Source organism: Dipodomys ordii, unplaced genomic scaffold (assembly GCF_000151885.1).
Source record: "Dipodomys ordii isolate 6190 unplaced genomic scaffold, Dord_2.0 Scaffold150, whole genome shotgun sequence".
NCBI classification, from domain to species: Eukaryota; Metazoa; Chordata; class Mammalia; order Rodentia; family Heteromyidae; genus Dipodomys; species Dipodomys ordii.
Window position 1 is genome coordinate 2,366,930 of NW_012267366.1, and position 26,854 is coordinate 2,393,783.

At 40.7% G+C, this 26,854-nt stretch overlaps 1 protein-coding gene across 5 annotated transcripts; it reads left to right on the forward strand.

The window, feature by feature from the left end:
- Positions 1–12,811: 12,811 nt before the first annotated feature.
- Positions 12,812–26,524, forward strand: Tlr8 (toll-like receptor 8). Of its 5 annotated transcripts, none has more exons than XR_001175656.1 (3): positions 12,812–12,894; positions 17,842–17,895; positions 19,132–19,306. XR_001175656.1 is itself a non-coding variant. In XM_013032170.1 (3 exons), the coding sequence occupies exon 3, from the start codon at positions 22,417–22,419 to the stop codon at positions 25,516–25,518; it is 3,102 nt and encodes a 1,033-aa protein (XP_012887624.1). In that variant the 5' UTR covers positions 12,812–12,894; positions 17,842–17,895; positions 22,411–22,416; the 3' UTR covers positions 25,519–26,524. The 5 variants fall into 5 exon arrangements, 3 of the variants coding, with proteins under 3 accessions (XP_012887624.1, XP_012887627.1, XP_012887626.1); XR_001175657.1 differs by having other exon boundaries at positions 19,215–19,306; XM_013032170.1 differs by lacking the exon at positions 19,132–19,306 and adding an exon at positions 22,411–26,524.
- The last annotated feature ends 330 nt before the right edge of the window (positions 26,525–26,854 follow it).

Consider the following 26,854-nt stretch of genomic DNA (forward strand, 5'->3'; position numbering starts at 1 on the left):
GATGATAAGCTGTCTGCTGAAATGTTTTATCTCTATTGCAAAATACTGTATCAAGGGGGAAAGTAGCCTCAACTAATTTCTTCAACTGCATTGCTGAGTATGATGTATGCCTATAAATATCTGCAGTCCTGATACACCAGAATTAGATGGTCTTTCGAGTAGACCCAAGAGGAAAATTGAGAATGTATTTATAGTTCTCAGGGATGAAAATTAGATGGGTGACATCTAAATTCTTCACATTTCTGTGAGTAGGAAAACAAGGAGGGAAGAATGCAGAAGCTGACAAACCTTAACAATGAGAAAGCTTCAGTTTTGAACTTTATCTTCCATATTCAAAAATAGAAATGACCAAAATATTCTTTGTATTTTTAGCAGTACTGGGGCTTAAACTCAGGGCCATGCATTTGCTAGGTAGGTACTCTACCGATTAGCCATCCACATTTGTTCCATTTCTTTAAATTATTTTTTCAGGTAGGGATTTTGTGGGGCTTTCCCAGGGCTAACATCAGATTGCAATCCTCCTACTAGAGCCTCCAATATAGCTGGGCTCATGGGAATGTCTGGTTTACTGAAATGGGGAGTCTCACTAACCTTTTGTCTGCACTAGCTTCAAAAAAAACTCTGCTTCACAAGTAGTTGGGATTATAGTTCTGAGTCATCATGTCCATCCTAGATCGAGACATTCTTAAGACAATTTTGGAATAAATTTTGGAATAACTAAATTAAGTTCAAAGTTTAAAACCTAGCTAATCTGCTTTATGAAAGAAATCACCCACAAAGTAACCTGTACCATTTGGAAAATAGTGTGCATAAATTCAAACCTTGGAGCATTGGTCTGGAGAAAGTGTATTTTTCTTACACATAGAAAGGCCAAAAGTTTTACTTTAACAGTAGCTTGGAATACATAAGTACATAAATTATTTCGGGGGGGAGGAGGGAGTATAGTTGTGGAGGTGGGAGGAAAGGGATGGTAGGGGAAAAACAAAGGCGGAGGCAACAATGCTTGATGGGAAATGTACTCATTACCTTGCTCATGTAACTGTAACCCCTCTATACAGTATTTTTACAATAAAAAACATTTAAAAATTATTTCCAAAGGATATTTAATCAATTCCTAAGCATAACAAATCTCCAAATCAGTGTCTGGAATGCTAGAGGTAATGAAGTTGCTAGAAACAATTTCTGTTAGTTTTACTGGGCTTAATAGATTCCTTTCTTCTTCTGTGCTGAGAGAGCACTAAAACTATCTTTCTCAGTTATTTATTTTCTTGTATTGACACATATAAAGTTTGGATTATTTTTGGTCCTATGTAACCCACAAATGACTTGAAGACAAGTCAGGCATCTTCTAAAATGGATTAAGAAGAAGGGAAACTAAAAATAATGTAACTCTGAAACCATATTTGAACATAGGCTTCAATACAGTGGTTTGATTAAGGAAAACAACCAACAGATGCTTTTTTGGTTAGATTTCTCTTCTATCTTGAGGGCTATCTGTGGAGGCTTGCAGGACTAGAGACGAACAAAGATGCTCAAATCAAAAGCTGTCACTTCAGCCTACCAGGACCTGGAGCCCATGACTTTCTGCAGTATTTATGGTGTTAGAGAAAAAGCCCTCCCAGGTTCCTGCCAAAGGCTGTGAATGCAGCACTTTTCTGGTTGATGCTGTCCCCAGAAAGGATTCCCAGATTCACCATGATTCCTACTTCACCATCAAGGTTTCACGACCAGCCCTTTCAATCATGGGCCGAGTGAGGGTGCTCTTTCTTGTCGAATAGATAATATACTCCAGCAAGACTTAGGAATTTTGAGGATCCAAGCCAAGGTGAAGCGGCACCTTGAGTCACGGCTGAGTAAAACAGGCCAAATAAGAGTGTACCTTTTGCAAAAGAGGGAAAAGATGACTTTGGTGCAGCCAAATTCTATAAGCCCCAGGCTAGGGTCTATTTGCAACTCTATCTGTCTAAACCTTCTTAAGTCCAGAAGTCTCTTCAATCTACTTGGGGCATAGGGAATATATGAGGGATGCAATGATCTCAAAACATGGGCATTTTTGCCATCTCAAAGAAAGCATGACACTCACTGCTCTTTTGGATGAGGCCTTTCCCCTTTCCTTACAGCTTGTATTTACTTCCTCCTTTTCATTGGAATTCCAAGTGAAAGAGGTGAATGAGAGGACTAGCTCACACATTCTGCTAGTTATTTTCAATACCTAGTTGTTTAAAATAATGTCCTGCTGGTTGGATTTTAAATGGGGCTGGAGTGAGATGGGGGCTTTTCTTCCTTTGCCTCTTTCTCATATGATGTCAACAGAGGACACTGGGTATTTGGAAGAGTGATCAGAGAAGGTAGGAGAACTCACCTGTCCTCCAAGATCTGGCTGCTAGACCCTGGCAATGGTTAGTGTTGGGGCAGGTTGCCAGTTGCTTCTGATGGATGGCTGAGCCTTTGAACCTTAACAACATTAGGAAATTGCTTGTAGCATCTGAAAAGTACAGGATGGTGAGATAAAGGCGGAAGAGGCCCAACCCCCTGATGAGGTTGTGTGGAACGAGCCCTGGGGGCAGAGAGAATAAAATGATAGCAGGGCAACTCCATGCGACTTTAGGTTTTCTTTCCTTCCCACTCTTCATTTTTTTGTCTATCCTTCCCTTTCATTTCTTTTTGGCACTAGACACCCACAGCAATTCTCGAGACATACTCAAGAATGAAAATAAGGCAGCCATGGTTGCAGGTGGATTATTGTTTTCAGAAGGTGGTTATGTACCTATTCTGGGTTTAAAATGTATCTGTTTTTCTCACACGTCTAGTGATGCCCCACCTGCTTCCTTGCACATGATCATCTATAATGAACACAGTGACTCTTGCCACATCTAAATTCATATCCTTTGTGCCTGTCTCCATTTTCAAACATGGGGTTAAAACCTGCTGCTCTGCCTAAAGCCAACTCTAATATCAGGAGATCATTTATTTCTAATATGTTTGGGGTGGCATTTCAGTGATTTCATTTCTTTCCATGTGTATCCATCCCCCTTTTGATGATGTGTACTAATGAAAAGTTGTGAAAAAGTGCAGACTGAGGCGATTTGAGTCAGTGTCTCACAATGAGTGCCTTCTGTAAATAGCCTCATATGATCTCCATAGAAAGAGGAAGTCTTGGTGCCCTTGTGGTAGCTGGCAGACCTCCCAATGAGGAGGAGGAGGAAGAGGAGAGGGTAAAGAATGAGGAAGAGGAAGACAAGATGGAGGAAATGGAGGAGGAGGAGGGGAAAACCCCAGAAATCTTCTGGTCAGAACTGGATGGAAAGGGGGAAGTCCTGGTAGCCTAGTGGTAATTTTCAGATATCCTTAGGAGGACAAATAAAGAGGAGGAGGGGGAAGAAGAAGTGTGGGTGGTGGAGAAGAAGGAAGAGACAGAAGAGGAACAGGTAGAGGAGATGAAGAAGGAGGAGAAAGAAGAGGCAGAAATGGAGGAGAAAGAGTATGAAAAGAAAGGAGGAAGAGGAGGATGAGGTGTAGGAGGAGGAGAAAGATATCCAGAATTAAGATGTTGGTTTCCATAAAACTCAATGACCCCGCCCTCTCCTGTGGTTTCCTGTGACTCTAGGCAGAACGAGACTTCTCTGTTGTCACATATGTGTTTAAAGTCATCAAGATGGAGCCTGTTTCCCTAAAACTTCATTTGAAATACCACATTGAGGATATCATAAAGTTTTGTTTCTTCCAAGAACACGATCATCGGGGTGAGCCTTCTCAATGGAGAAGGCCCAAGGTCATACCAAGCTCAGCCTTGGTGAAGCTCAGCTGGGAATTTATAGTTCCTTATAGTCTAGTGGTTTCAGAATAGTTGGGGGCAGGAGGATCCTGTGGCTTCTGCATCTTGACAGATAAGCAATACACACTAGACACAGGTGAGGTGAGGAGCTATTATCTGCTGAATCTGTTGGCCCTGGCTTGGAATTGGCCTTTTACAACTCTCCAAATCCCTCCACTCAATTGAGTTGAGTTGATCCAGCCAGTTACAAGTATAAAAGGAGAAATACAAGCAAAGGCTTCCTGTCCCCGAGCATGTCTAGAGCAGCAGAAACAGTATACTCTGCTTATGAAAAGGCTATACTACAAAAACAGGAAACTGGAGGGAACAGAGAGACATTTCTTCACTGTCACCAATCCAACAAGTCCCTCCACTCTCCATGAGAAGCATAAGAAGGGGGAAGAGGGACACATTCCTATCTTTTCTCATTGAGGAATTGATGTCTACATGTATTGTGAGAAGAAACCTCTCCCTAAAGTACCATTCTGAATCAACATCGTTTCATGAATAAATTCTCAGCTAACCTGTATAGACCAGCAGAGAACCACTGGCCTAGGGGGAGATGATCAGAATTGAACTTTACATAATTCTAATCTTTCATGGAAGATGGATAAAGATGAGCCTGAAAGGGAGCATGAAAAGAAGGGTGCAGAGAGATGGAAGAAAACCCAGGAGAAATTGTCTGTGGTGTCGACGATCCACTGAGATGAAGATAGGGATTGCAATATGCCCATTTAATTGAGAGAAATGGAAATTACAAGCTGGGCCCCAGTGGTTCACACTTGTAATCTTAGCTACTCAGGAGGCTGAGATCTGAGGATTGAGGTTCAAAGCCAGCCCAGGCAGGAAAGTCCATGAGACTCCGATCTCCAATAAACTACTCAGAAAACCAGAAGTGGTGCTGTGGCTCAAAGTGGTAGAGCGCTAGTCTTGAGTGAAAGAGCTCAGGGACAGCATTCAGGTCCTGAATTCAAGCCCCATGACTGCCAAAGAAAATGGAAGTTACAATCAGTTGATGCTGAACTCTGTTGGCAGGGAGTGAAGACTAAAATCCAACTGGAGGAGGAGGGAAGGTAAGCACAGAGTATAGAAACAGACTGGGTGCTAATTCCTTGGTATTCAATGTGACCCCCAGGGAGCAGCAAGAGAATCTTCTAGGAGCTTCTCAGAAATACATATCCATAAGTCTTATCCCAGACCTATGTGGTCACAATGTGTCTTTGAACAAGTGCCCCAGGTATCAAAGTGATTTTTACATACATGAAAATTTGAATAGCACCACTAATAGGCAATTCATCACTGTCTCCTGCTCCTCCTCCTCTTTCCTCCTCCTCCTCCTTCTTCCTTCCTTGTTCTTTTTATTTTGTCCTGTTCTCGGAGCTTTAACTCAGGACCTGGGCACTGTCCCTGAGCTTTGTTGTTCAAAATTAACATTCTACCACTTGAGCCACACCTCTACTTGCAGATTTGTTTTAGGGAGTAGTTTATTGGAGATAAAAAATCTCACAGACTTTCTGCCTGGGCTGGCTTCAAACCATGATCCTCAGATCTCAACCTCCTGAGTAGCAAGGATTTACAGGCACCCTGAAATTCTTTGAAGGTCCTAGTGATGGAGCAGAATGGAGCAGACTTTGTATGCAATGAGTTTGCTGCATGTAAGTGCCTTAAATATAGTACTTTCTATAGACTTAAGAGAACCACATATGGTTGAACATCTTGGATCTGTAAAAAATAAAATGTGCAATTTACAAACTCATAAATCAGAACTCTGATTACATTCCTATTTTGAGACATTTGTTATATTCCAATTTTTTATGATTTTATTAAGATGTCAAGGATAGTTGCTCTTTGATACTGTTATTCAAGCAGTGGATGTCCATGGAGAAAAATAAATGTATTTGTGAGTGCAAAGCCAATAAATACAATGAGAAAGAAAATAATTGAAAATCACCTGCGGCATGTCAGAGGAATGCCAAAAAAGCAGTTCTCTCCTTGAACGCTGGAAACTTAGAGATTTTGTTCAAAGGCTCTATTCTTAGTCATGAAATCAATTTGGGAATGGGCACATTCTTGAGCATGCTTAATGTAAGGTCTACATTACTGAGCATGTTCAATTTAAGGTCGTAGTTTAAGAAGGGAAAAATGGCAGGACACATTCCTGGGTATGGTTCGTTTAAGGTCATGGAGCATGTGTTCAGTAATTAAAAACAGTGGATAGGAGTATTTCTGGGCATGCTTAGCTTGTACCATAAAGATGGCAGACAGCAATACTTCTGGGCATGGTCAATTTCTCCCCCCCCCAAAAAAAATTTATTTTTCTCTTTTTGTTGTGGGAGAGAGAGAAAATGGAGATAATGACAGGATCTTTTTGTGTAGCCAACTCACCAGTCTGCAGCTCATTACAGTCCTGCCTCCATCTCAACAACAAAAAAATGAGGAAAGAATATCTGGTATAGTTTACTATAAATATACCCTTAATTGAATTTTTATTATTTGTTTGATATGCTAGCATGGATGCAATTGACCTCCATGAGTCTAAATTTGTGGCTTATAGTTTCTTCCCCATACAAACCCACAGGTAGGAGATGATCCTGTCCTATCAACAACAAAGGTCACAATTGCAGAATGAGTTCTCAGTGTGTAGATAATACTAGAATATCTCAGCAGAGAGGATGTTTATCATGAGACAGTTCTAGTCATTCAGGTATCAACTCCCCCACTTGTTACAATGATTCTTAACTTTGCCTGCACCTTGAATTTACCTGTACAGCTTTTAAAAACACCTGTGCCTGGGCTGCACTGCAGGCTTTCTGGTTGAATTTGAACTATTACACAGGCTTTGGATGTTGAATCTCAAGGGTGATTCCATATGGATGCAGAGTTGTAAGCTCTGTACACACTACTTTGAGAGTCATGTTCAGGTTCAGCAAATTATTTGGATTTTGTCCTCTCGATGACAGATTGTCTTAAGGAACCACAGGAGCATTTGTAGAAGTAAAGCTAATCAAGAGGCTCTAGGAATGCAAAGAAAGAGAAGTGAATGAATTGGGAAGGGAAGAAAGTTAACGGACACCTTGGAAGAACTGTTGAACCTGAGAAAAGATGGAACCTACCAGCTCTATATGGAATTGGAATGAAGGAGTTAAAATAAGAAATCAATTGTGTTACCCCTCAACTACCACAAGTCTAATTGGTCTATCAGACCCAGAAATGAGGCCCAGCCCCTGAGAAATGAGAACTTTCCCCACCTTCCCTGATCCCAAGCTCTGAGTTTCCTTCCAGAGTTAAGTAGGATGAAAACGTAAAGACATGAAAAATGGAGTAACAGAAAATCAAGTCTTTCTGTATATTTGAGTTGATGGATTGAGAATCATATCAAATATTTTAGACCTATATTTTCCTATTTAAACATTTTCCACCTGGCTCTGTTTTAACTAATTTTTATTTAGTTTTATTTTTCAAAGTTTAACTTGTATTTTGATTAGCCATTGAGAACTCCTGATCTTAGCTTTGCAATATTCATAGCTTTAAGCTTAAGCTTAAAATCCTCTACCTAGGCTGGGAGGAGCAAAAGGTTACTGTTCCATGGTATTCTTTTTTTTTCCTAAGCAATTTGGTCCTCATTGGGTAAGTTATGAAAAAAATAGGTTGTGTTTTAATAACTGAAATTATCTTAAAACTCCCATAAAAACACAGTTTCACAAATATATGTATTTCACTAACTTTTGCAGCACTGTGAATTTCTTTTTTTATTTTATTATATTTTATTTGTGAACATACTGTACAGAGGGGTTACAATTACATGGGCAGGATAATGCATACATTTCTTACCAAGCATTGCAACCTCCTCCTTTGTTTATCCCTCACCTCCCTTCCCAGCCTCCCCCCCCCCCCCAACCCAATCCTTCCCCCCCCCCCACCGACATTGTAAAGCTCGTTTTTGACATGACAATTTGTACTTCTCATTGTTGCAACAGGTCCACCTGAATCCTTAAACAACTTGTTTTTCCCCATCTCCTCCACAAGTTATACTGATATCAAATATAGTGAAAGTGGGGGTTATACTGTGGGGGAGGGACATACAAAGCAACAAAGAAATAATCTTATAAATGCGTTAGAAACACATGCATGAAAGAAAAAAACATTAAAATACATATCTAAGGGTTCATTTTCCTAACATCACATTATCTGACCTTTTTCGCTTGACTCAGATATACTAGATATTGCAAATAAGGGAAACCATGGGACCTATGTTTCTTTGGGCCTGGCTTACTTCACTTAATATAATTTTTTCCAAGTTTTTCCATTTCCTAACAAATGGGGCAATGTCATTCTTTCTGATGGAGGCATAGAATTCCATTTTGTATATATACATTTTCTTGATCCATTCATCTACTGAGGGGCATCTGGGTTGGTTCCATATCTTAGCTATGGTAAATAATGCTGCAATAAACATTGTTGTGCTGGTAGCTTTAGTGTGGTCTTGTTTGTAAACATTTGGGTAAATGCCCAAAAGTGGGATTGCTGGGTCATAGGGGAGTTCTATGTGAAGTCTTTTGAGGAACCTCCATACTGCTTTCCAAAGTGGTTGAACACAAGTTTACATTCCCACCAACAATGAAGTAAGGTTCCCTTCTGTCCACATCCCCTCCAGCATCTATTGTTATTAGAGTTCTTGATTTTTGCCATTCTAACTGGGGTGAGGTGATATCTCAATGTTGTTTTGATTTGCATTTCTTTTATGGCTAGGTTCTTCATAGTTGGGTCTTCCCTTTTTTTCTGACTCTTGAGGGAGATTCTGAAGTTCCTTGGGGATCAGATACAGCAAGGAAGACTCCAAACTGGTTTTCTCCAATACTACAAGCACCACTTCTAAAGATATGAAGACTCGGAAAAGAGAATTAAAAGAAGATAAAATATGTTGGAAGGAGAGAACTACAAACACAGGAGCTTATGAGGCCACCATCAAATGAAAACTTTTGTGAAGAACTAGCTTGAATGACAGAAATTGTCCTTTATGAATATTCCCCCCCATGCTAATCCTAGATTTGTAAGCCTCATAGATTGTACTTTTCAGTGTCCTCAATTATTCAAATTGATAATTTTTTTTTGTCAGTCATGGGGTTTGAACTCAGGGCCTGGGCGCTGTCCCTCAGCTCTTCAGCTCAAGGCTAGCACTCTACCACTTGAGCCACAGCGCCACTTCCAGTTTTCTGGTGGTTTATTGGAGATAAGAATTTCGTGGACTTTCCTGCCCAGGCTGGCTTTGAACCGTGATCCTCAGATCTCAGCCTCCTGAGTAGCTAGGATTACAGGCGTGAGCCACCAGCACCCTCAAATTGATAAGTTTTTATAGATCTTTGTAATCCTTCACTTGGTTGGGAGACAATTTGACCTAACTTTTAAAAACTTTTTACTTCCCTTTTTTCCTATAAGAAATAAAAATAGCCAGAGTCCTTATGATTCCTGGGAGAGAGAAATAGGTTCATAAATACCTGTGCCCTGAAATAAGAGGGTAAATTCTGCAGAAGGTTCAGCTATAATTTATGTATGAAATCCTTTTTTCTCCTTACACTGTTCTTTTTTCTATCTCCTTCAGTTCCTCTCTTTATTTAAGAAACATCTTGGAGTTGGGTGCCGGTGGCTCATGCCTGTAATCCTAGCTATTCAGGAGGCTGAGATCTGAGGATCGCATTTTCATGCCAGCCCGGGCAGGAAAGTCTGTGAGACTCTTATCTCCAATAAACCACCAGAAAACTGGACGTGGCGCTGTGGCTCAAGTGGTCGAGCGCTTGCCTTGCGCTGAAGAGTGCAGGGACAGCACCCAGGCCCAGAGTTCAAGTCCCACAACTGACAAAAAAATAAAGTAGCCAGGCTCTGGTGGCTCACACTTGTAATCCTAGCTACTCAGGAGACTAAGATCTGAGGGTCACGGTTCAAAGCCAGCCTGGGCAGGAAACATCCAATAAACCATTCTGAAAACCAGAAGTCGTTCTGTGGCTCAAGTGGTAGAGCACTAGCCTTGAGCTGAAGTGCTGAGGGACAATACCCAGGCCCAGAGTTCAAGGCCCACTACCGACAAAAGAAAAAGTAACATCTTGTCTCTCCTCTACCACAGCCACCAGGCTGAATACAATGGGATAAAATTATAGTATTTGATCTGTGTCACACCTTTCAACATTCTCACTCATCCCTCCCTTACCCAGCTGCTTCCCTCTACTCTAGTTTTGTAGATTCTTGATTGAAAGGGGTGACATTGATCGAGATATATTATACCCATAAACTGTTAAGTGGCAACTCCTTTGTACCACCATTTAAAAATAATAATAAAAAGAAAGGATGACAGTATTTGCCCTCAGGGAGCACCCAGTCCAAGGTGTAGACATCATAATTCTAGTCTAATCACAAGAAAGGCATCAGCTAAACCCCAATTGAGGAACATTCTACTAAACACCTACCCAGCACTTCTCACAGTTGTCAAGATCAAAAAGATCAAAGGAAATATGAGCCACTGTCACAGTTCATAGGAGACAGAAAATGTGATTGTGTCATGTAAAGTAGTATCCTAGGCATTAGAAGCAAACTAATGCTATCTGAATAAAGTATGGAGTTTACGCAATAAAAACAGATCAATATTGATTCACTAATTATGACAAATGTACTTTAGTAATATAGCATCACTAGGAAAAATTGGATGTGGGCTTCAAAGGAATTCTGTTTTACCTCTAACATTACTGAAAGTCTAAAACTATTATAAAATAAAAGGTATGTTTAGATATTAAAAATAAGATAAACAACTACCAATAAGCACCAGTAGCTCACTATAATCCAGTCTACTCAAGAAGCTGAGATCTGATAATCAAGGATTGAAGTCAGCCTGGGCAGGAAAGTCTATAAGATTCTTATCTCTAATTAACCATCAAGAAAGCCAGAAGTGAGGCTGTATTAGTGGTAGAGGGCTAGTCTTGAGCATAAAAGCTCCTGGGACTGCGCTCAGGTCCTAAGTTCAAGCCCCAGGACCAGAAAAGGAAAAAGGTATAGATTTTTCTAAAGAGCAGCAAAGAGTGTGAACTTGGACGATGAGGTTCAGAGAGTGAGGACCGCCATGACTAGAGACCTCTCAGCTCTCCATACATTCCTAGTTTCTTGCACTTTCATGAGTTTGCCTGGTCTGTATGTGTATAGGTATATGTGAGTGAGTGTGTTTGTGGTATGTATGTTTTATAAGAATCCAAGTTATTGCTTTTTGCTGGTTAATTGGAGACAAGAGTCTCATGAACTTTTCTGTTCCAGGCTGGCTTTGAACTGAGATCCTTGAAATGACTCCAGACTAGCCCATAGAGGTCACTATAGAAATGGCCACCCAAGCCATTCTATGACTTATGAAAGGCATTACTGCATAACAAGGCTTTCCCATAGTCTATATATGTACACACACACACACACACACACACACACACACACACACATTACTCCTGCCCAATGTGGCTTTTTTCCTTTCAGGGGGTGTAAAGCAAAACAAAACATTACTTCCCATTTCCATCATTCATCTGGCCAGTGGCCAGCAAACAGTCTTTTTGAAAGTATAGATAATAAATATTTTAGACTTTTTCTTAGCCGAGTCAAATATCTTATATAATTAGGTATGTACTTACATAATATGAGAAAAACTAATTCCCACACTTATTTAAGACATTAAAAATATAATAATAACTGGTGGCAGTCTTGTAATATTCACCTGATAATGAGGAGAATTATTTTTGAGGGGGATGATCTTTTGATTAATTAGAGATTGAAGGTAATATTCTTTTGCATCCATCAATTTGCAAGTCTTCATCTGTGGAATTTCTTGGGCACTTCTGGACCAGATTTGGCTCCAAGATTGGAGTTTGCTGAGCCCTACAGACTCTTGGGTAACTCTCCAAAAGCCTTGCTTCTAACAGCTTCTAACTCACTTTATCAGACTAAATCAGGAAAAGGAAATTTTATCATCCATTCATCCATTCATTCAGTGAACATTTATTGAGCTCATATTACATACCAGGTACTAAGTACAAGGATACCCATGGAGAGCACACCTTCTTTGCACTGCCTAGTGGATGGCCCACACACTGGTGCTCTGGGCTGTCTCAGAAATGTGTGAAAGAACACTGAAACTATGCTCATGGGAATTATACAACCACGGATGAGTTTGGTAAATCCTAAATGTGAGGTCTTCCCCCTGCCATATAGGCCCTGACCTCCCCACCACTTCCTAAGTCTCCACCTAGGTAACTGTCACACCTGGAGGCAGTCACCTCCCTCCTCCAAGGTCACATCCTGGGCCACCCCAGTTGGGCCTCCCATCAGACTGTGGGAGGGTCCCAGGCCCTGACGTCATATCCGTATCCGGTGCCACACCTTCCCTCACCTTGTCCCGGCTCTTCCCTACTTAAACCCTGGTGGGACCTCAGCTTGCCCTTCCGCCATACACAAATGGGGCCGCAGTTCGGTAATACATTCCTGCCTGAATACCACGTGGTGTTCTCTTTATTGGGCTACCTAATTAAACCTACCCTTTTCATTTACCTAACACTAAATTCCTTACAAGTCTATCATAAAGATTTTTTTCCAAAAGAATAAACTTAAAATACTGTTACGAACATGAATTTTGTTCTCGTTTTCTCCCACTCCCTGTCCCATTGAGCTTTCTAAAACTAATTGTAGGAACACACACTCCCCACCATACACACACACACACACACACACACCATGCACACATACACATACCCACTCACAAAAAATATATTACATTTGGGCTCTGTGTAAATCATTTTATACTTGGCTCTTTCCCCAATTTTAGTTTCAAAATTTTAAAGCATAGTCAATAAATGATTTGGCAACAGTTAAGAAGTCACAAGTTCCTTCCTTCTTACATAAACTTCTGCAAAATCTGGGTGAGGTTCCGCTGATGGTAACAAGACCTATTTCAGGAAGTTCACCAGCTAGTCTTCTCTACACATATCCTGAGAAGAGGAGACCGTTTGGCGCTGCTGCTGGTGGGGAAATGAGAAGTTGGATGGGACCTCAGCTGAGAACTGGTAAGCTATACCTGTTCTCATAGCAAAGCTTTTCAACAAAAGAAGATTTCGGGCCCAGAAATGTGGATTGGGGCCACAGGTTTGAACAAAGGAAGTCATAAAAGGTAAAAACAAGTCAAAGAATGTTAAAGATTCAAACAAGACAAAGAGGCATGCTATGTTTCAATTTGGGTGGATGCTAGCATAGAGAGCAAATTCTGAAACTCGAAGAAAATTATCTTTTCATTTAGAACAGGAAAAATAGGAAAAATGCAAGATCTAAATTAAGCTTGAGTATTACTTTCTGACCCTGTCAGAGGCAGTATTCTCTTCCAGAAAAAAGTTTTATTGATTGACTGAATGATTTTTGCTGGTCCTGGGGCTTGAACTTTGGGACTGTGCCCTTTCCTTGAGCTTCTGTTGTTCAAGACTAGTGCTTTACCACTTGAGCCACAGTGGCACTTCTGGCTTTTTGGATGATTTATTGGAGATAAGAATCACAGACTTTCCTGCCTGGGCTGGCTTTGAACTGTGATCTTCAGATCTCAGCTTTCTAAGTAGCTAGGATCACAGGCATGAGCCATGGGTACCTTGGCAAAACTTTAAAAAGACCAACAGCCTTGGATGTTAAGGGGGCAGACAAAAGCTTTTACTTGGCTATTTCAATGTAAAAGGACAAATTCTCTCCCTTTAGTCTAACTTTAGTCTAACTTTAATATAACTACTTAGTAAAGACCAAGCCTACCAGAGCTACTAAAAGCTTAAATTTCAATATAAATTGTTATTTTCTCATTAGAATTTTAAAGAACATGCTACTACTTCTGTAATTAATGTTCTACAATGACTAGACCTAGCAAGTAGTCTGTTTGACTATTGCCAAAACTATCAGATTGAAAAACAAACGTTACTACTTTTTTATTTTTGGTCAATGGTGGGGCTTGAACTTGGGGCTTAGGCACTGTCCCTGAGCTCTTTCTGCTCAAGGCTCAAGGCTAGTATAATAACCTTTGAGCCACGGCGCCACTTCCAGTTTTCTGGTGGTTAATTGGAGTTAAGAGTCTCATGGACTTTCCTGCCTGTGCTAGTTCGAACTACGATCTTCAGATCTCAGTCTTCTGAGTAGCTAGGATTATAAGCATGAGCCACCAGGACCTGGCACAACACTTTTTAAATAATAGATTTTTTTCTAGAAAATTCAATGATGTTTAAGAGCATTTTTTAAAAGACTGATTTTAAGAGAATTTCCTTAGATGTTTAGTGTTTACTGAAGTCCTTATAAAGCTTTTTGATAAGAATTTCATGCATACTTAACTTTTTGAAATTTTTGCTCTTAATGTCCATTATGAATCCTGAAGATCAATTAATTCTGCACTAAAATTGTATGATGCTTTAAACAAAAAAAAAAAATCACGGTAGTCCACAGGGGACTAGGCAGTCAGGCTAGTGGCACATCTGAAATTGCAGTTACTGTTGTCCAATTTCTATTTGAGAGATTTCTATGATAGTCAAAAATAGTCAATCATAAGAAAATAGAATATAGAACAATTATAGAATCAAATGAAGCTTAAAAATGCCTACTTTGCTCCCACTGGTGGCAGATGGAGGTCAAGATCTACTGGCTACAGAGTAGTCACAAGAACTTGAAAAAGTCTTTCCACCCAGGTTGAGTCGCAAAGGACACAAACACCAAAATCTCCATGGAGGAGATGATCTGGACATTTGTAACTTAAATTTCCACCTGTCTTCAATGTACATCCAAAGTTAGGAATCATTTCTCTGAGGGACACATGAAGCTTTTTGTCCCTTTCATCCATCAGAATCAACTTTTGTTGTGGAAGTAGAGGAGAAGACTCTGAAGCTTGTTTATTAGCCATCTTTGGATTGATTTCAGAAAGCAAAATAGAAGCTCCAGTTAGGAGTAGGCATGGTAACAGCCACCTGTAATCTATACAGTTTCAAGGAGCTAAGGCAAGAAAACATGAGTTTGAGACCCCATTGGGCTATATAATAAGACCCTATCTCAAAGTATAACAGCAACAACAAAAATGAAACCAAAGAAAAAGACCATGGGCTTGGGATGTAGCATCATGGTAGAGTGCTTGATTAGTATTCTTAAGGTGTTGTGTTCATTCCCCAGCAGTGCTAGATAACAAGAAACAAAAACTTTCTTTCTAAAAGTTCTAGGTTTGTTTGTCTGACAGGCTGAGGCTGTGGACTAAGGTGGAGACACTTGATAGGGTTCATTCTCCTCCCGCTGCTGCTTCTTATCCTTCATGTAATAATCATAAAACAATAGGAAGCCCTAGACTTACAGAGTGTCTCACTGGGTCTCCTAAGGAAGGAGACCATAACACTTGGTTAGTAGCAGCATCTACCGAAGAGATCATCATTCTAAAGGAATGTCCTTTAAGTTCAAATAAGTTATTTTGGAGGATTTGTTATTTTTAAGCAATTAGCTATTAACTCTTCAGCACTATAAAGCCATGGTCCATTCAGATGCAGAACCTAGGGCTTTTGGACAGACACACACTAGAAAATATGGCTGTGTTGACTTTTCAGATGCTGACAAAGAATTGCTAGTTCAATCTCAACTCAGTAGCTTTTTTACTATTGTACAGACATGTCAGAAAATGTGGAAGTGTTCTGTGGTAGCCTGATCAGTGCAGAAAGGCAAAGTAGAAACCCTGGCTCTGACAACTGAAGCATGTTGGTTTGAGATATGCTGTGATGTCTCTGCTCATCAAAGAAGCCACATCATTGCCAATGAGCTCCTTGTCCCAATGTCCCTAATTCATGAGTCACACAGGTTCATTTTCAGCTCTGCACCTATTTGAGTGACCTTGGGAACCTTAGGTTCCACATCTGGAAAGCCAAAGCTAGTGACTTTTAGAGGATTAAATGAGTCAATTAAAGAGTTATACTTGCTCTTGTTTTTACTTCACAGTAAAGCACTCAACAAGTGCACGTTAGAACATTCCCCAATTCAAATGGCATATTTTTTCATGTTTCTATGGATTTAAAACTGAGACCCATCTCTTGCATGAGAAGGTGCATCTTAATGTCCTGTTTTCTTTTGTCTTCCAAATCTGTTTGTGGACTCTTCAAATTTGAGATGGAAAAATTGAAAGTATCCCCTATTAGTTGTAAATCTCACCTAAGATGTCAAATCTTATCTGTATAACTATTCCTCAATTAATTTGCTGTTAGAATGAATCCATGGTCAAGACTGTCAATTGCAAATGATTTGGAACTTATTAAAAATTAGAATTAATTACAGGCTGGCAAAAATTCCATTTTACTTGAATTTTGGTACAAAAACAGCTAAGTAATCACTAAAGGAGATTCATTGCATCTGACAATAAGTTCTGGACACTTTAGAGTTAGAGGATCAGCAGGACCAATGCCAGAGAAGCGTGCAGCTAGGGAGATAGTCTGAAGCAAATCAGACCTTGTCCAAAGGAAATCCAGCATGCATTGGTTTCAGTGCTGGCAATGGAACCCAGGATCATGCACATGCTCAGCCAGTGCTCTACCACGATGCTCCATCCCCCAGCCCTGGTAATTTTGAGACAGGATCTAGCTATGCACCCTGCCTGACCTCAAACTTATTCTATTACCTTGCAAGCCAGCTCATCTTGAAGTAAGCCTTGAAGAGGAAGGAAGGAAGGAATTAGTCATTTTTGCAAAATAACTGCCTATAGCCTAGGAGGAGATGGGAAAAAATAAAAATATGGTATAATTTCAAAGGGGCTTCTGGGTGTCTCCTAGTCCACCTGCATTTTTGATTCGGAAGGGTACACTGCAGGCTCACCTGGCAATCCTAGCTACTCAGGAGGCTGAGATCTGAGGATCACAGTCTTATATCCAGTAAACCACCAGAAAACTTGAAGTGGCACCATATATGTGGCTCAAGTGGTAGAGCTCTCAGCTTGAGCTAAAGAGCTGAGGGACAGCACCTAGGCCCAGAGTTCAAGCCCCATGCCAACAATAAATAAATAAACCTTTGGGTACTCAGACTGTTTAGGAGTTCAGAATTGCAGAGGAAAAAACTTGAAGTCTAAGTCAACTAGAATTAAAAAAGAAACTACCATCAGTCACTGTCTTGGAAAGGTGAAATCTACCAATGGCTCTCGGCTTGTTTGCTTTTCCCCTTTGTGTCATCTCTTCTTTACATGTTGGAGGAATCTCTGAGATACCTTTTGCTGACTGTTTTGTAACAGCAACATATTGCAGGTCTACCTAGAAGTTCCAGCTTCATAGACAGATTTCCTGCCTGGCGGGTCTCACCCATGGAATGAAGGGCATGGGTCAATTTGTTGGTTAGGGTGTTCCTAATGCAATCTGGAAATCCTTTCTATGAGATAAGGCCAGGATCAAGGGGGGGGTCAAATCATTTGCTTTAGGTGCAAAATTGAAGGGAAGGAAAGCAAGAAGGTCAGTGATGAAGCGAAATAATTGTGTTTTTCTAGAGGGACTGGCATTTAGGTTCAGGGATTCATGCTTGTTAGGCAGGTGCTCTGCAAGCCACTCCTACAGACCAAGATAAATAACTTTAATGTTGGAATTAAGGAACAGGTTTGGCTGGGCATGATGGTGTACATCTATAATCCCAGCATTTGGGAGGCTGAGACAAGAGGATGACAACTTTGATGTAAGCCAGGGCCACAGAATGAGTTCCAGGCGGGTCTGAGTTCTGTAGCTATACCCTATTTCAAAACAACAACACAGAAACAGAAAGCCAAAACAGGAAAATACAACCTACAGACTAGGTATTTCAATAAATAGCAGTCTATGATATCATAGCCAGGCTGTTGGAGAGCCAAATGATTCAGTGTCTTGCATATGGTGTGTATGTCCAGTCTCTGTTTTAAATATGGATCAAATGTGTTCAAAACCAGGCATATGCCTTACTTCCTAGAGTTCTCCACATATGGACCATTCTTAACTCACAGGTTTTCTCTCTGGCAGTTTACCTGGGCCTCCACCTGTACCTAAGGCTCCTGGATTTTACCTTTCAAGAGAGTAAGTTTTAGGAATGGGGCAGGAGGGAAGATGGAGGGGTTAATTTCTCATGCAAACTCTCAGATTATCTACTGTCCAGCTGCAAGAGTGTGCCATGTACACACATACATACGTACACACACACATACACACACACACAGTCTTCCACCTGAAGCTGCTGCACATTTCCAGAGTTCTGTGGTAAACTGACTCTCCTCTCGGTTTAACATATGCCACTTACTCTTTATGCTGTTTTGTCTCCTTATACTTCCTTTGACATGGTCGGGTTTTATTTCTTTACTATTGGTTTAATGGGAATATTCAACTGTCATATGTAATCCACAGGAATCTCTCTCCCTCATTCCCTCCCTCTCTCCTTTTCCCTCTTCTTCCCTCTCCATCTCCCTGTCTCCAACAGTCTATTTTATTTGCATAATTGCACTTTGTCCCTATTTGCATAGCATAGCTGCCATTTCAACTTTGCCAGCCTAGATTTTTAAAAAATTAACATGACAGAATAAATTTGTGTCTCAGAAGGACAATGCTTGCTCATACATATTGGCCCTGGGTTCCATCCCCAGGAGGGAGGGAGGAAGGAAGGGAGGAAGAAGAGGGAGAACGAGAGGGAGGGAGGGAGGAAGGAAGGAAGGGAGGGAGGAAGAAGAGGGAGAGGGAGAATGAGAGGGAGGGAGGGAGGGATAGAGAGAGGGGGTGGGGGGAGGGGGAGAGGGAGAGAGAGAGAGTGAGAGAGAGAGAGAGGGAGGGAGGGAGGGAGAGAGAGAGAAGCAGAGACAGAGACACCTTCAGCTGGGCATCCTGGGAAATAAGCATCAGCAATCCTCTCACTCTGTAAGGTCCTCGGTGGAATGCAGAGGCTTGAATGATTCACAATTTCTCTTCAACTTCTTTGTTATCCAATTACTCCTCATTTTTCACTGTTCTTATTCAAGAACTTTGCAAATTCAAGTTATTTGGAATTTGTCAATTCCCATTCCTACAGAAGAACTTTATGGGGAGGTGGTCATTGGGAACTTAACGCTTTTCATTTTCAGAAATATCCTTGGGAATATTCTTTTCATTTTCAAACCTGTACATTTTACACGTAAGTTCCTTGAGACTCTCTGAGAAGCCATTTTGATCCTGAAAAGAACTTGGCTCTCAAAGGCTCCTTTACTGGTCTCTAGTGACCTCTAGAGGTATTTCTCCTCAATTGCTCTACTCTGGATAAAGTAGTTGTGTTCTTTGTTACATGTGAAGACCTTAATTTGAATTTACACAAGATGGCCCCTGCCTTGTGGACTCCCTGAAGTATCCACATGAAGATGCCTCATCTATTCTAGAATGTTCTACTTAGAGCCTGGAAATCTGGCCACATCTCCACTTCTGGCTGTTGCCTGATACTTGGAGATAAAGAATCCCATGGACTTTTCTGCTTGTGCTGACTTCTAATCACAATCCTCACATCTCATCCTCTTGAGCAGCTAGGATTACAGGTATGAGCCACCAGTTCCCAGTCATTCATTCTGTCTTAAGTCCCTTAGTCCACCATATTCCTCACAATGCGCTTATAAGATGGGACATGTCCACGGAATGTGTTGACAGGAGATCCTGAGCCTCTTAACCTCATCTTCACTCATTCCCTCCTACTTACCGTCCTAATCCCTGCAGACCTGTTTATTTCTCTGTGATGTATTTTACTTCTCTAGCCACTACATATAGGTCATATCTCAGAGGACTGCACTTTGATTCAGTTGTAAGTATAATCAAGTGAACTCCAAGGCTACATGGAAGAATTGGCATGTGACTTTTTAATGTAGAAGTTAGTTGGGTGGCTCACACCAGTCATCCTAGCTACTCACAAGGCTGAGATCTGAAAATCACAATTCGAAGCCGGCCCAGGTAGACAAGTCTATGAGACTCTTTTCTGAAGCTAACCAGCAAAAGGCTAAAAAGTAGAGGTGTGATTCAAGTCATACAGTACCAACCTTGAGAGGAAAAACTAAGCCAGAGTGAGAGGCCCTAAGTTCAAGTTCCAGGACCAACACACAATGGATAATAATAATAATGAACAACTATCAATATTAAGATTGCTTTTAGATTCATACTGGCTTAGATCTGCTGAGGTCCCCAGGTGAACCTAACATGTCCTTGCCTTCCTGAATACGTCCTCTAGTATGCTTGTATCTCAGCGAAGGGGAAATGAGCCTGGCGACCCATGCCTACCTCTGCAAAGCTGAATATTTTCAAGACAACATCACTTATAAATGCATTTCCTGAGTATACTAGTTTCCTATTGCTGTGTAAAAAATAACCCTCAAACTTAGAAGCTTCAAACAAGAGCAATTTATAACTTAGTTTTTCACAAGTTACAATCTGACAGACTCACCATGTCTCATAAGGCTGAAATCAGCTTATTGGCCAAATTGAGTTGTCATTAAGCTATGGGGCTCTGGATAAAAATTTCTCATCTCCCTCAGATCAATGGTTGATTTAGCGTCCTTTTTTGCCAGCCCTGGGGCTTGAACTCAGGGCCTGGGCACTGTCCTTAGCTTCTTTTGCTCAAGGCTAGCACTCTACCACCTGAGCCACAGTGCCACTTCTAGTTTTTTTCTGTATATGTGGTACTGAGGAATCAAACCAGGACTTCCTGCATGTTAGGCAAGTACTCTACCACTAAGCCACACTCTCAGCCCTGATTTAGTTTTTTGCAGTGATCATAGCACTGCAGTTCCTCTTTCCATTTCTTGACAAACTGTCAATAGAGTCACTCTCAACATTAAAAACTGCCTACAATCCTGCCATGGCCCCCATCATCTTGCAGTCAGCACAGGGCATTCAATCTTCTTGGGCCTCCAATCTGACTTTTCTTCTGCCACTAGCCAGAGGAAATCTTGATCTTTTAAGAGTTCCATGATAAGCTCAAGCTCACCACACCATTTTCCATTCCCATACAATGTAACATAATGACAGGAGTGATTCAGGCAGTGTTCATGGAAGCCATCTCAAAATTCTGCCTACCACACCAAGTAAAGCAAGGTCTTCTTTTAGTACAAGGTAAATAATAAGCAGAAGCACCTCAATACTGCTCTATTTGGAAAGAACTGTAGACAACTGAAAAGGTCTAAGTGTTCTGCTCCACTTCGATTTTTATGTGTATGCATGTCTGTCCTAGAGCTTGAATTGGGAGTCTGGGTACTGTCCCTGTGCTTTTTAGCTCGAGGGTAGCACTCTACTACTTGAATCACAGCTCCATTTCTGACTTTTTGGTAGTCAATTGGAGGTAATAGTCTCAAAGACTTCATGCCTGGGCTGGCTTTAAACCTTGATCCTCAGATCTCAGTCTCCTGAGTTGTTAGTGTTATAGGCATGAGCAGTGGGCACGTGGCTCCATTTTGATTTTTATCTCACAAGGAGCTAGCTTTACCTTGGTTGTTACCATGGGCAATAATTACTGATTCTTAACATAATCAACATATACATTGAAATCTTTTCTAATATTCCATACAGGTATTTGTTCACCAAACCTAAATTAGATGAGACTTTTTAAAACTGGTACTTTTCTGGTTTAAGTCACAATAAAGACATGACTTGGGCTTTAGTAAAAATCTGGTTTACTTTAGTGAATCTTCCTGTTCAGGGAAATAAGATTTTTGAACAAAGTCCTGTAACTACAAGTCTTTGACCACACTAATGACATAAATTTGTTGATTACTATGTGGTATGCTTACCAATGTAATGTATATTTAACCACTTAGCCCTTTATATATTCTTTAAAGTAATCACAGTGAAGATGTACAAAAGTATAAAGCACATGATGTCCTTAGAGAAGTGTCAGAATTAGCAAACAAATAACTATCAATGCTAATTAATGCCAATGTGTGCACGAGAGGCAACAGAAAGTAGTTGTCATTCCACAAACATTATGGTTATGTAAGGAAAGAGGAGAACTTGATGTGCATCATTACCACTGAAGTATAGAAAATTGTGGGAAATACCAATAAGAGACAAGCTTTTCTTAGGTGGATCCATAATAGAAGCTGGATTTAAGAATCAGGCCAATGGGTTGGTGCTATTAATACACAAGGGTGCTATGTCATAGTCTTAGTATGGCCTATACTCATAATCCAGTATTAGATTCTATATGACAGTGAGGCCTGTTCATTGACTCTCTTGCAAAAACCTGGCATCATTGTAAATTCAGCTTCTTTGTCCTCTTTTTTTTTTATTGTTGTTGGTCATGGGGCTTGAACTCTGGGCCTGGGCACTGTCCCTCAGCTCTTCAGCTCAAAGCTAGCGCTCTACCACTTGAGCCACAGAACCACTTCCCTTTGTCTTCTTTTAACACCCTGAAGCTGAGCAGAATTTTTTTTAAGTAAAATCGGTTTTAATTTAATTTGATACCATTTCTTTAACTGTTAAGAGAATTCACAGTTGAAAGTTCATTCAAATATTGTGAAGTCCTGTTAACAACACAATGGAAAGCCCGGCAAATACTATTACTCTAACATTGTGTTTTGTACTTTTGATTTTCCTCAGGACAAAATGTCCTTTCCTTTGTCAATCCTGACCTGCCTAGCCCTGCTTATTTCTGGTTCCTGTGAATTCTCCAATGAAACAATTCCTTCTAGAAGCTATCCTTGTGATGAGAAAAGGCAAAATGTTTCTGTGATTGCAGAATGCAACAATCGTCACCTACAAGAAGTTCCTCAAACAGTGAGCAAATACGTGACGGAACTAGACCTCTCTGAGAATCTTATCACACGCATAACGAATGAGTCATTTCAAGGGCTACACAATCTCACAAAAATTAATCTTAACCATAATGCCAATCAGCAGCACCAGTACGAAAATCCCTGGATGAATAAAAATGGCATGAATATTACAGATGGCACCTTCCATCACCTAAGAAACTTGAGAGAGTTACTGCTTGAAGACAACCAGTTAGACAAAATCCCTGCTGACTTGCCTGAGTCTTTGAGAGAACTCAGTCTCATTCAAAATAATATAATTTCCATAACAAAAAATGACACTGTGGGTCTTAGGAACTTGGAAAGTCTCTATTTGGGCTGGAACTGCTATTTTGTTTGTAATGAAACATTTGATGTGGAAAATGGGACATTTGAAGACCTGACAAACTTGAAGGTGCTGTCACTATCTTTCAATACTCTTATTCATGTGCCACCCAAACTCCCCAGTTCCCTAACGAAACTCTTTTTGAGTAACACGAAGATCAAAACCATCCATCGAGATAACTTCATGGGGTTGAGGAATTTAAAACTGTTAGATTTAAGTGGGAACTGTCCAAGGTGTTTCAATGCGCCGTTTCCCTGCACCCCTTGTGCGAATAATGCCTCCCTTCAGATCCATCCTCATGCTTTTCGAGATCTGACCCAACTTCGCTATCTAAACCTCTCGAGCACGTCCCTGCACAAGGTTCCCTCCAGTTGGTTTGACAACATGCCTTATCTGAAAGAGTTGCATCTTGAATTCAACTTTTTAGTAGATGAAATCGCCTCTGGGGCATTTTTAACAAAACTGCCCTTCTTAGAAATACTTGATTTGTCTTTTAACTACAAGCAATCAGAATATCCACAAGAAATTAATATTTCCTCCAACTTCTCTTGGCTTCATTCTCTGAAAGCATTACATTTGAGAGGGTATGTGTTCCAAGAGCTGAAACAGGAACATTTCGAGCCCCTTCGGGGTCTTCAACACTTAAAGACCATCAACTTGGGCATCAACTTTATTAAGCAAATTGATCTTAGCCTTTTTCAACATTTACCCAGCCTGAAAATTATTTACTTGTCAGAAAACAGAATATCACCTTTGGCCAAACATGACCAGCAGAATGGCATAACGCAAAGGCATAGCCTGAAACCACGCTCAACGGATACCAAGTTTGATCCACATTCGAACTTTTATCACCAAACGACTCCTTTAATAAAGCCCCAATGCACCACCTATGGAAAAGCCCTAGATTTAAGTTTAAATAGTATTTTCTTTATTGGGAACAAGCAATTTGAAGGGTTTCATGACATCGCCTGTCTCAATCTGTCCTCCAATGGCAATGGTCAGGTTTTACATGGAACGGAATTTTCAGCTGTGCCTCAGGTCAAATATTTGGATTTGACCTACAATAGGCTAGACTTTGATGATAACAAAGCTCTCACTGAACTGCACAACTTAGAAGTTCTAGATCTCAGCCACAATGCCCACTATTTCAGTATAGCGGGGGTCACGCATCGTTTAGGATTCATCCAAAAGTTAACCCACCTCAAGGTTTTAAACTTGAGCTACAACAGCATTTATACTTTAACGGAGGAGAATGAATTGAAAAGCACGTCTCTGAAGGAATTAGTTTTCAGTGGAAACCGCCTTGACCTTTTGTGGAATGCGGGAGATACCCGCTACTGGCCCATTTTTAAATGTCTTATAAATCTTATTCGTCTGGACTTAGCTTCCAATAATCTCCAGCGGATCCCCAATGAGGCCTTCCTTAATTTGCCCCAGAACCTCAGAGAATTACATATAAACAACAATAGGTTAAATTTCTTTGAGTGGTCATCACTCCAACATTTTCCACAACTCCGCTTGCTTGACTTAAGTAGAAATGAGCTCTCTTCGGTAGCTCATGGCTTATCTAGCTTTACTCCTTCCCTTCAGACGTTGTTACTGAGGCAGAACAGAATTTCCCACCTGCCAGCTGGCTTCTTTGCTGAAGCTAGCTCCCTGATACACCTGGACTTAAGTTCCAACCTGATTAAGATGATCAACAAATCCACGCTGCAAACCAAGACCCCCACCAACTTAGCTTTGTTAGAGCTAGGTAGGAACCCTTTTGACTGTACCTGTGACATCGGAGATTTTCGAAGGTGGATAGATGAAAATCTGAATGTCACCATACCTAGATTGGTGGATGTCATTTGTGCCAATCCTGGGGATCAAAGAGGGAAGAGTATCATGACTCTCGAACTCACAACTTGTGTTTCAGATACCATTGCGGCGGTCTTGTTTTTCTTCACATTCTTTAGCACGGTCATGGTTATGTTGGCTGCCCTGGCTCACCATTTGTTTTACTGGGATGTTTGGTTCATCTATCACATGTGTTTAGCTAAGATCAGGGGCTACATGTCTCTTTCCACTTCCCAAAACTTCTACGATGCTTATGTTTCGTATGACACTGAAGATGCTTCTGTTACAGATTGGGTCATCAACGAGCTGCGCTACCAACTTGAAGAGAGCGAGGAGAAAAACGTCCTCCTTTGTTTAGAGGAGAGAGATTGGGACCCAGGCTTAGCCATCATTGATAACCTCATGCAGAGTATCAACCAGAGCAAGAAAACCATCTTTGTGCTAACCAAAAAGTATGCCAAAAGTTGGAACTTCAAAACAGCTTTCTACTTGGCTTTGCAGAGGTTGATGGACGAGAACTTGGATGTGATCATATTTATTCTGCTCGAGCCTGTGTTACAGCATTCTCAGTACCTGAGGCTGCGGCAGCGCCTCTGCAAGAGCTCCATCCTCCAGTGGCCTGACAACCCCAAGGCGGAAGGCTTGTTTTGGCAAAGTCTAAAAAACGTGGTCTTAACTGAAAATGACTCACGGTATAACCATTTGTACGTTGAGTCCATTAGGCTACACTAACCAATAAGTAGTCAGGATGCAACAGTGTCATGAAAAATGCCAAGCAAACCCTTATCAGTGAGCTAATGCTGTGTAACAAATTACCCTTATACTTAGTGACTTCAAATGGGGTGCAGTTGTGAGCTCTCAGTCCCGAGAGGTGAAGGAGCCAGGCACACTATCACTGGAGTCATCCACTGGGCAGGGTCTCTCAATCAGGCTACAATCTAGGGGTTGGATCCCTTTCTTAGTAGGCCTTTCTGGGGTTTAGATCCACTTCTGAGCTCATATTTATGTGGTTGTCTTCAGAATTCAGTGGCTCCTAGGTTAGGCTCCTGGCCTCGGGCTGCTTTCGGTTCCCTGTTATGTAGATCTTTCTCACAAGACAGCTTCCTCTTTACAGCCAGCAAGAGAAGGCACTAGCAAAACAAAGTCACAGGCATGAGGGATTAAAAAAAAACTTGAATTCTGCTTAGGAAAATGATATCCCATCGTTTTGGCTTTATTCTATTTGTTGGAAGTCAACCTCAGATTCCTACCAGGACCCAGAAGACAGACCCTCTTACTCCAGGGAAAAGAGGAGAACACCAAAGAAATAAAGCTGTGATCATCTCCGCCTAGGAAAAACAGTGTATGACTGAGATAAGTGACTGTCTCAGTCATCAATCATTTCTCCTGTCCCAGAGATAGCCTGTCCTCTTGGCCATAGTTTGTAAATACCAAGAAAGGGAGAGTATTCTAGCTTACCTTCACAGTCAGCCTGCTTTTGAACTCTTGCCACTGTAACTAATGGTTCTGACAATAAGAAGCTATTTAGATTTATCATATATCTATGGCTGTGATGGATAATTACTTTTACAATTATTTCCTATAATATTTCATTTGAAGATTTAGATGGCATATAAAGACTGAATGGATGGGGATTTTTTTTGCCTTTTATTTCGTACCCACTCTTTAAAAGTGTACATCTAAATTAAAAGCTTTTAGAATATTCGTTCATTCCTAATAAATTGTACATTACAATTTATTCACTTTGTGTGATAAATGTATGACAAACACACAGTGGGAAATAGAGCTATAACAGAGGGGAAGTTGCCATCTATTCTGGGATTTTGCTTCAAGATTTAAAAAAAATATGCTATAGAAATAAAAGAGAAAGACATTTTCATAGTAAGGTAATTATTATTATTATTATTATCATTATCATTATTATTTTGGTGCTGGCCCTGAGACTTGAACTGAGGGCCTGGGTGCTGCCTTTGAGATTGTTTGCTCAAGGCTAGTGCTCTACCAGTTGAGCCATACATGCACATCCAGTTTTTTGGTGAGTAATTGGAGATGAAGAGTCTCATGGATT

What these genes read in the sequence shown, in the direction of transcription:
- Tlr8 (XM_013032170.1), top strand. Translation starts at nt 22,417, where the DNA reads ATGTCCTTTCCTTTGTCAATCCTGACCTGCCTAGCCCTGCTTATTTCT.